The 9,874-nt window shown below is 52.4% G+C and overlaps 1 protein-coding gene across 1 annotated transcript; it reads right to left on the reverse strand.

Moving 5' to 3' along the window:
* Positions 1 to 2,983: 2,983 nt before the first annotated feature.
* Positions 2,984 to 7,911, reverse strand: HSPB7 (heat shock protein family B (small) member 7). Its single transcript, XM_035120484.2, has 3 exons — positions 7,604 to 7,911; positions 6,028 to 6,164; positions 2,984 to 3,352 (listed from the first exon to the last, which is right to left on the reverse strand). Exons 1-3 carry the CDS (start codon positions 7,680 to 7,682, stop codon positions 3,167 to 3,169), a joined length of 402 nt encoding a protein of 133 aa, XP_034976375.1. The 5' UTR covers positions 7,683 to 7,911; the 3' UTR covers positions 2,984 to 3,166.
* Between the last annotated feature and the right edge of the window lie 1,963 nt (positions 7,912 to 9,874).

Consider the following 9,874-nt stretch of genomic DNA (forward strand, 5'->3'; position numbering starts at 1 on the left):
CCTGCCTGAGCTGACAGAGCTGGTCTTGGAGGCACTACGGAGGACTCCCAGACTGCTCCTTTCAGAGGACTTCAGTATCCAAAGCCAGGTGTCTGGCTCTGAGGTGGCTCAAGACTTCATGGCTGCCATGACAATCATGGGGCTGTCCCAACATGTCACTGGGCCAGTGCATATGACAGGCCACACTCTGGACCTTGTTTTCTCAACCGGGCAGGTGATCGGAAAGTGTGTGGGGGGGGTGTTAACATCATGGTCCGATCACTTCTTGCTGAGATGTAGGCTTTCAGTACCCTTTGCCCTCTGCAGAAAAGGGTGTGTGGATTTTCATGGTGCCCCTTCAGAGGCTGATTGATCCAATGGGTTTCCAGGTGGCTCTGGGTGATTTTGAGGCTGATAGAGTTGGAGTCAAAGCCCTGGAGTTGGAGTTGGAGTCAAAGCCCTGGCTAACCTGTGGAACATTCACATGTTGAGACAATCGTGCCCTGAACGCCCTTTCCCGCTTCTTGGCTTCCCGATGGCCAGTTTCCCAGGTAGATTCCCTTTCTGGTGCCATTATGGCAGGCTGTTGCCTCTCCTGACAGTCCCCCCCCCCCCATCCAGAAAGCGAGAGGTCACAGTGACCTCTACACTCCTCTCCCTGTTGCACCAACACAATGCCAAGAGTGCCTGGTGTTACTATAAACAGACCCATCCCAGAGCCAAACACCAGGCGCCGGCGGCTTGTTTTGCAGACAAAACAGAGGCCAGCTCTTTCTCACCTGCCCTGTCCACTAGGAAGGCCGGCCAAAGTCTTATGCAAGTGCACTGACCTCCCCATGATGTCCCGTTCCCCCCAAAAAAATCCCACACATTTTGGCCAAGTCAAACGTTCCAGGGAGAACCATCTTTATTTAATGTGGTGTTCTCAGAGCAAGGGGGTATCTCTCTTGGCGCCTGCCAGGCAGTTCAAGAGGCATCCTCACAGAATGAAATGGCCGGTGGGCACACTTCCCTTCAAGCCGTGGGTGACCAACCGCTAGATCAGCCTCCCCAACATTGCACCCTCTAGGACACCAAAACATCTGGGTTGGGGACGCCTGCCCTAGATGAGGCAGCCTGCCTCCAGCCACCCCCACAAGCAAATCAAAGCAAATCCTTGCACTTTGAAAGTGAGCACCTTAGGATTCCAGCCTGATCTGCTCCCCGCTATCCTCATTTCTATGTGCGGGGAGTAAACTGTAGCCAGGCTGGGCCATTGGGCAGAAGTCCCCTGGTGTCATTCACACCAGGGGGGATACTTCTGTCTGTCTTCTGCCCAAAGGACAAGGTGGCTCCGAATGGGATGTGGTTACTGCCCACCCCATCGCTGGACAAGCCAGGCACAGGCGGGCAGCTGACCTCCCAGCTAGCAGCGCCTGTCTTTTGTCAGGGCAGCTGTCTATTTCCAGAGAGTGAGTCACTCCTTCCGTCCCTCTCGCTTCTCTGGCCATTGGCCCTCGGCCTACATGGGAGGATGGAGGCAGAGGCAGCAATAGGATAGAGCATCAAGGACGGATGTCTCCACCTTGCCCCCCTTCTCCCCCCCCCACCCGGGCCCACAAACAGAGAAAGACTTTTGCTCCTAGATCCATCATTTCCCAGCAACTCTGATTTCTACAATTCCACTTCGTAGTCTATTCTTCTGCTTATTAGAAGCTCCCATTTATGGGATGTTCCTGGGCTTGCGAGGGATTTTGCAAGCCATCGGTATCACCTAAATGGTCAGGAAAAAAGCAAGATCCACTGGCTTAATTGAAAGTAAGTTCCACTGTGTTCCATGGGGTAACAGAGTCTAGGATTTGCAGCTTTTATTTTCCTTTCTCCCCCCCAAATATGCCCCAGAACAACCCTGCCACAGAAAACGAGGCTCGCGTGTTGAGGACTGGGGTGATGAAGTTTTTGCAATAGGGGAGAATCCCCCCCCCCATCCCATCTACTGCACTATAACACTAAGAATAGTCCTTCAGCTGCGTCAAGCTGTCCCATCTAGTCCAGCGTCCTTTTCTCAGAGCGGCCAACCAGAGGCCTTAAAGGAAGCTCACAAGCACCCTCTCTGCTTGGGATTTCCCAGCAGCTGAACCCCAAAGGCATGATGCTTGTGGCAGCCAAGGCAGAACATTGATATGGTGCCTAGGAGGTCCTAGAACAGAGGAAGCTGCTTTGTCCTGAGTCAGGCCATGCATGGGGTCCACCTAGCCAACAATGGACACCCTATGCATGGCCAAAGTTTGGTGTCCCCCTCAATGGAACTTCTCAATTCTGGGTTTTCTTAATTTGTACCTGCTCAGTGCCCTGTGCAGCGGAACCGCCTGCACTGCCCTGAATCCGCCGCTGATCTAGCTCAGCGGTGTCTGCACTGACTGGCAGCGGGATTCTCTCCCAGCCTTACCTGGAGGTGCTGCCAGGGATTGAACCTGGGGCCTTCTGCATGCCCAGCAGGTGCCCTGCCATTGAGCTACTACAGTACAGCCCTTTCCCTCCACGGATTTTCTCATCCCCTTTTAAAGCCATCCAAGTTGGTGACCGTCGCTACATCTTGTTGCGGTGAGTTCCACAGTTCAGTCCTGCTTTCTCTTTTCTTCCCTGAATCTCCCAGCGTTCAGCTTCGCTGGATGACCACGAGTTCTAGTGTTATGAGAGAGGGAGAAAAACTACTCCCTATCGAGCTTTCCCCATGCCGTGCATAATTGTGTAGACTTCTAGCATGTCCGCTCTTACTTGCCTTTTCCTTAAACTAAAAAAACCTCATATGCTACAGCCTTTCCTGGCAGGGGAGATGCTCCATCCCCTCCTGCGTTTTCAGCGCCTTCGACAATATCCTCTTTGAGGCAAAGCGACCAGAACTGTACCCCTGGATTCCCACATTCCCAAACATGCAGAGAAGATGTTTCCCTCCCTTTGGAAAAAAAATTCTTTGAAAAGAAACAGTCGCCCGCAAGGGAAAAAACAGAGGTCACACCAGCTACCGGTATCCCCAATAATTTATAACAAACCAAAGGCAATCTATTATATACAAAGGAGAACGGCCAAAGTGGGGGAGTGGTGAGCCCAAACCCTTCACTCACCTTACGAAACCAACCAACCCCCCCCCTCACCCCCAGGCCTATCTCCGACCATCCCCCAGTTGCTATGGGGCGATGGGAGATGCTCAGATTTTTATTTCAGTCCGGAAGGTCTGTTGCACATGCTCAATGTGCTTGCCGGGGCGCTTGTGAGCCTTGATGGTCAGGGAGCCGTCTCCGCCCAGGGCAGAGGTGACTGAAGTGGGGTCCACATCCTCAGGCAGCTGGCATTTGTGGGTGAAGGTGTTCACGATGGTCCCGTCGGCCGCCAGCTGAGCAGGGCAAAGAGAGAGGAGAGAGGAGTCAGCGGGGGCCTGGACTGGGAATGGTTAGTCTGCCTTCCTTTTCCCTCTGAGGATGGGTCAGCCTTTAGCACAGCAGGCCCTGAGGAACTCCCTGCCTCGGGAATAGTCATTTGCTGTCTTTTAGATGTCTCCTGAAAAACATTACTGTTCAGACAGGACATTTTCATTTTGATTTCTACCAACCAGTATTTATTGATGCTTTCATTTGTTGTGATTTTTTAGTGGTGTATACCACCTTCCTGTATGTTTATGGGATCATAGAATCATAGTTCTATGATCTATAGTTAAAGCTATGGTTTTCCCAGTAGTGATGTATGGAAGTGAGAGCTGGACCATAAAGAAGGCTGATCGCCAAAGAATTTTGAATTTTGCTTTTGAATTATGGTGCTGGAGGAGACTCTTGAGAGTCCCATGGACTGCAAGAAGATCAAATCTATGCATTCTGAAGGAAATCAGCCCTGAGTGCTCACTAGAAGGTCAGATCCTGAACCTGAGGCTCCAATACTTTGGCCACCTCATGAGAAGAGAAGAGTCTCTGGAAAAGACCCTGATGTTGGGAAAGATGGAGGGCACAAGGAGAAGGGGACGACAGAGGACGAGATGGTTGGACAGTGTTCTTGAAGCTACGAACATGAGTTTGACCAAACTGCGGGAGGCAGTGGAAGACAGGAGTGCCTGGCGTGCTATGGTCCATGGGGTTACGAAGAGTCGGACACGACTAAATGACTAAACAACAGCAAGAATCATAGAGTAGGAAGGGACCCAAGGGTCATCTAGTCCAACTCCCCTGCAATGCAGGAATCTCGGCTAAAGCATCCATGAGCTGCCTATAAATAGTTCAATCAATCTGCCTATAAATAGTTCAATCAATCAGTCAATCAATCAATCAGTTTAGGGCCGTGACTACAGAGATGGGTTGCAGTGGTGTATAGGGGAGGGCAAGGAGTCTCCCCAGTGGGGGATGGGGGTGGGCTCTAGAGCATGGGCAGAGGGCAGGGAATGCAGCCTCCTTGTGGAAGCTCAGCCAACTTGGACCTTGGAAGGGGGACACTGGGTGGTATGCATTGCTAGCCTTAAATGAATGGCAACGTATATGTCATGCATTTAAAAAAACATGACTTTCATGCAAAGAACCCCGAGAACTGTAGTTCACCCAATACAGAGCACCCTTAGCAAACTATAGTTCCCAGGATTTTTGGGAGTGGGGGTGGGGAATCGGGCAATGAAACTCCTGGAGTTCAGTTAGTCACACCCCTTGACGTCAGTGGGCTTACTCTGAGTAAGGCTAGCAATACATGATACCACCCAGGTCCAGGTTGGCTGAGCTTCCACTGGAAAGACTCCTTGCCCTCTCCTATACACCACTGCAATCCATTTCTGTGGTCATGGCCCTAAACTGATTGACCGATTGATTGAACTATTTATAGGCAGATTGATTGAACCATTTATAGGCAGATTGATTAAATGATTTTTAAATGCATGACGTATACATGGCCTATGGTTGGACAGCTTTCTCGAAGCCATGAGTCTGACCAAACTGCGGGAGGCAGTGGAAGACAGGAGTGCCTGGCTTGCTCTGGTCCATGGGGTCACGAAGAGTCGGACACGACTAAACGACTAAACAACAACAACAACATACGTGGCCTGACTGGAGTCTGTCCAGTCTTCAGCTCTTGCTAAGCTGCCATGCTTGTGGTATGTGGGCGTCCCTGATAGAAACCACACCTCCCTGCCTCAGTTGCCTGGTCTGCACAATGGGGCCAACTCATCTTGCTTCCTCAGCCTCACTGCCCAACGCCAAGCTCTCCAAGTCGCTCCTTCTCCCGTCAGCCCCTCTCGGGACCCCGAACCAGAACAGGTGCGCCCATTTCCTGGCCCGCCCGCAAAGCTCATGTCTTCCTCCCAAAATCCCTCCAGGATTTTCAAGGCAGCCAGAGAGTGAGGAAGATGGTTTAGTGCTTCTGTCACCAATGCCTACTGTCTGGAACATTGCGTTCCCGCCCCAGAGGAATGGCAGGAGGAGAGAGCACTGTGTGTCCCCAGCAAAGGCAGAGAGGATTTGGCACTGGGGAAGGATGCCAGGCAGACAGGGAGAGAGAGCCCAGAAGGAGCCCCTCTTCCCCTCCCTGGCAGCATCCTGGGTGCCCTTTCTTATGCCAGCAACATCCAGCACCTCTGCAAGAACGGCACTGCTTAACCCCATCTCATTTCAGGCTGGAAGCACTTTTCAAGCACCTGGCTTCCCTCAAGAATTCTGGGAACCATAGTTTGCCCCTCAGGTACCTGATTGGCCACTGTGGGAGCAGGATGCTGGACTTCGCCTGCGGTACCCTCTGAATTCCCAACTACAGTTCCCTCAATCCTTTGAGGAAAGCTATGCTCTTTAAATTTAACAGTGTCCCCAGCCCCAAACTCAGAGGCTCTTCGGGAATAGATTTTGCCCTAAGAAGGCAGAACGGTTGGTCTGGATGGGAGATGGTCCACCCTTCCTTCCCCAGATCCTTTGGACTACGGTTCCCATCAGCCCCCAGTACCGCACCACTGTGGCTCATGGGAGTTGTAGTCCAGAACCCCGCTGCCTTAAAAGCTACGGTATTTTCCCCCTGATCTAAGAGGAGGAGGGAGAGGATTCGGCCCCTCACCTTCTCTGCGTGGACTTCAATCTGGTTTTTCGACGTGGTGATGATGATGTCTTCAGGGGAGAAGTCGCTGACGTCCACTGCAAACTGGTAGGTGTCCCCCAAGGTCTTGATGTTGCCCATCCCTCCAGCACGGCCCGCTGTGAAAAAGAGGGACAAGGGCAAAGTGAACCCCAGATCCCTCGGCACAAGGATCTGTTCCCTGGGCCACAGAAGGGTTCAGAGGATCCGTCTCCTGGGGACAGAATACTGGGGTGGGATACTTGAGGAAGCGGACAGAGAGACAGGTGCCCCTCCCTCCCTCCCTCCCTCTCCGAATACTGCAGCTGGAAGTGGGGGAGCCGGTTCAGAGGATTCAGGACAGCGAAAAGGAAACACAGTGACAACAGTTAAACTGTGGAACTCCCTCCCGCAGGAGACAGCGATGCCAAACAATTTGGATGGCTTTAAAAGAGAACTGGACAAATTCTGGAGGACAACGAAGTGAATCATGGTTACCGTCACAGTCAGAGGTAGAGATGCTCTGGTTTCCCATGGGGCGGGGGCTTCTGGTCAGCCACTGTGAGAACAGGAGGCTGGGATAGATGGGTGGGGGCCCTTTGGCCTGATTCAGCAGTGCCAGTCACCCAAACACACGACATTGACCAGGTCCAGAGTGCCAGATCCTATCACACCTCCTTGGGCCACAGAAAAGACCCCCAGAGTGGAGCATCAGTAAGAAAATCAGCAGCCCCAGCCACCCTCCTGCCCCCCCCCAGCATTGTTCCAGGCCTGTTCCTGTCTGAATAAGCGATGGGCAGTGGTTGCTCAGTGGTTAGAGCACCTGCTTTGCCTGCCGAATGCCCCAAGTTCAATTTCCCGTAGCAGGATCTCCAAGCAGGGCTGGGAAGGTGTCAATACTGAGCAGGATGGAACAGTGGCTGGACTCAGCCGAATGCAGCTTGCTGTGTTAAGGGAAGGGGCTCTCCTAGCTCAGCAATCAGGGCCCCTGGCTTGCATGCAGGAGGTCCCAGGTTCAATCTGCAGCCAAATGACCTCTGCCTGAGACCTTGGGAAGCGCCTCAGAGGCAAAGGGAGGAGGAGGCAGTCTGAGAGACTTCACAAAGTAGCTCCCTCCGTCCTTGGGGAGCCCCATCCAACCTGAAGGTCCAATTGGGTTAGGGATGGAATGAGCTGCATCTTTGGATTCTTCCAGTTTATCATTTACCCCTTTGGAAGTTCAGTGCTCCACATTAGTTTTCAAATTCTTTTTATAAAGTCGCTGTAGAAATTCGCCAGCATTTTAGTGCCAAATCTCCTCCTTGGCTCTGTTGCAGTTCAAGACGTGAGAATGTGGCAGCAAATTTGCCTCAGAAGCCACACCCACCTTCAGATCACCATTATACCACTTTTAACAGTCTTGGCTCCCCTCCCAAAGAATCCTGGGAACTGTAGTTTACCCACCACAGAGCTGACCTTAACAAACTACCGTTCCCAGGCTGCTTCGAGGGGAGCCATGCACTTTAAATGTATGGTGTGGACAGGATCACACCCAGGCACACACACACACACACACGCCCCGTTCCCACAGCCGCCTTGCCTGAGAAGCCCAGGGCCTCGCTGCATGGCCTCAGAAAGGCCCCAAAATTGTCGCCGAATATCCCGCGCGCCTTCTCCATGATGGCGAGCCCTGCTTGAGGAAAGAGCTGCACTCCCCAACAGTGGCTTCGACCTCTCCGAGGGTCTTATCCGGGAGAAAAGAAGAGAGGCACCCTAATTCAAGTTGCCCAAGGAGGCTGGAGGCACCCAAGTGGGGTGGGTGAGGAGAGAGGAACTCCCTTCCCTGTTCAGCCCTTTCTGCTCTGCTCTGAGTCACTCTCGGGTGCTCGTGAGGGACCTCAGCCACAGCTAGCAGTGCATATAAAGGCGCTCCAAGCCTCTGGGCCAACTTCCAGGCCTCTTGTCAAAGTCTCTAAATTTAGGCGCTCGAGCATCATCACTCCATCCTGCTGGAAAGTTTCCCCGGTGGAAGGGGGGGAGTACACAGGCTCCAAACAAACAAGGTGGGGGGAGTCATGGCTGGCATTCCTGCCGGCCTGGATAATAACAGCTCCCCCAGCGATTAGCCCTGCCTTCCAAAAAAAGGCTCATGAGTGGGCATGTGAGCCTGGCAAGGGATTGGGGTGGGGCGGGGAGGGTGAGTTTCTGTGACAGGAGGCAACAAAAGCAGGACTTTTCCCAGATCCTAAAAAAAAAAACCCCACAAAAAAAACAATTCTCTGAGCTGGAGCAGAGAGAAGCTGGGGTCTGGGCTGGCAGATCAAGGCCTTGAGGGCAGGACGTTGGGAGAGTCCCACAGACAACCGATCACAGATTCATGTAATTGTAGAGATGGAAGGGACCCCCAAGGGTCATCTAGTCCAACCCCCTGCCGTGCAGAAATCTCAGCTAAATAATCCCTGACAGACAGCCATCCAACCAACCTCTGCCTTAAAATTTCCACTGCCTCCCAAGGGTGTCAAGCAGCTTTTACTGTCAGAAATGTCTTCCTTATATTTAGTCGGAATCTCCTTTCTTGTAATTTGAATCCATTGGATTGGGTCCTACCCTCCAGAGCAGGAGAAAACAAGCTCGCTCCATCTTCCATATGATAGCCCTTTAGAGATATCTCCTCTCAGTCTCCTCTTTTCCAGGCTAAACATACCCAGCTCCTTCAACCGTTCCTCATAAGGCTTGCTTTCCAGACCCTTTATCATCTTGGTCATCCTCCTTTGCACACCTTTTAGTTTGTCAATATCCTTCTTAAATGGTGGTCCAGATTACCCACGTGGTAGCGGTCTTTGTGACAAAGGCCATGAAAGCCAGGCAAAGATTTCTGGATGACAAAGTAAAGACCCCTTCACTGTCTGTTTAACTCGTTGCTGTTGTTTTTTTCCCCTTCCTGTTTTGTGGGATGAAGGTTTTGTTGGGATAGTATGTAATGAATTTTAATATTTTTTTAAATTATTGTCATGTAGATATTTGTGTAAAGGCTTGGTCCTCACAATAAATGGATATGCATTAAATGGTGGTCTCCTCACCTGTGCAAATCCTGCGTGCCTTGCAGCGGGGGGGGGGGATGAAAGGGGACGCCGTGAGCATTGGGGGAGGCAGTGCCAGATTCCCACCCCACCTTGCATCCTGAGCCTTCGCCCATTTAAGGTTCCCTTTCACAACTCGCTCCGAGGGATCCCGGGCCAAGCCCGCCCCGGGGCGCTTCTGCGCACCCGGCCGCCCGGAATGCGCCTCCGTTGCGCGCTGGGAGGGGTGAGATGAGGCAGGCGGAGGGCATTTCACAGGCGGTTCTGAGGAGGAGGAGGAGAGGGGGCTGGATCGATTCAGAGCTAAATCCGGCTTGCTTGGTCACCGTCTCCCGGCTCAAGCCTGAGTCACCCTTTGCTCGCGCTCTCTTGCCAGGGACACCTGCCAATGTCACGCCGATCCGCAGGAGACCCGCTGGGGAAGGCAGCCCAGGCGGAACCACCCGCTCGCCCTCTTGGTTGGAGCGGAGGCACAGAAATAATTCACGCGTTACCTACTGGGGGCATATTTGGGCGGGGAGGCAATCTGGCCCTGCCCCCCAGGAATGCCAATTGGAATAAAACATTGGGGGAGGGCAGGTAAGTCCCGCCCCGCATAATCGATTTGAAGTCCCGCCCCGCACACCATTTGAATGGCAATACACATCAACTTGGGGGGGGGCATGGTACCTTGGCCCCTAGGAGTTGGCTCCTAAGCTGCCCCTCTGTATTTTGATTCATAAAACTTATATACGCTTTGATTTGCAAAAATAAAAAATTATCAGCAGCTATTTAAAACGTTTAATTTAAAA

Source organism: Zootoca vivipara, chromosome 6 (assembly GCF_963506605.1).
Source record: "Zootoca vivipara chromosome 6, rZooViv1.1, whole genome shotgun sequence".
Lineage (NCBI taxonomy): Eukaryota > Metazoa > Chordata > Lepidosauria > Squamata > Lacertidae > Zootoca > Zootoca vivipara.

What these genes read in the sequence shown, in the direction of transcription:
- HSPB7 (XM_035120484.2), bottom strand. Translation starts at nt 7,682, where the DNA reads ATGGAGAAGGCGCGCGGGATATTCGGCGACAATTTTGGGGCCTTTCTG. An exon ending in CGAGGCCCTGGGCTTCTCAG is followed by an intron (nt 6,165 to 7,603) that starts GCAAGGCGGCTG and finishes TCTTTTTCACAG; the next exon opens with CGGGCCGTGCTGGAGGGATG. An exon ending in TTGAAGTCCACGCAGAGAAG is followed by an intron (nt 3,353 to 6,027) that starts GTGAGGGGCCGA and finishes TGCCCTGCTCAG; the next exon opens with CTGGCGGCCGACGGGACCAT.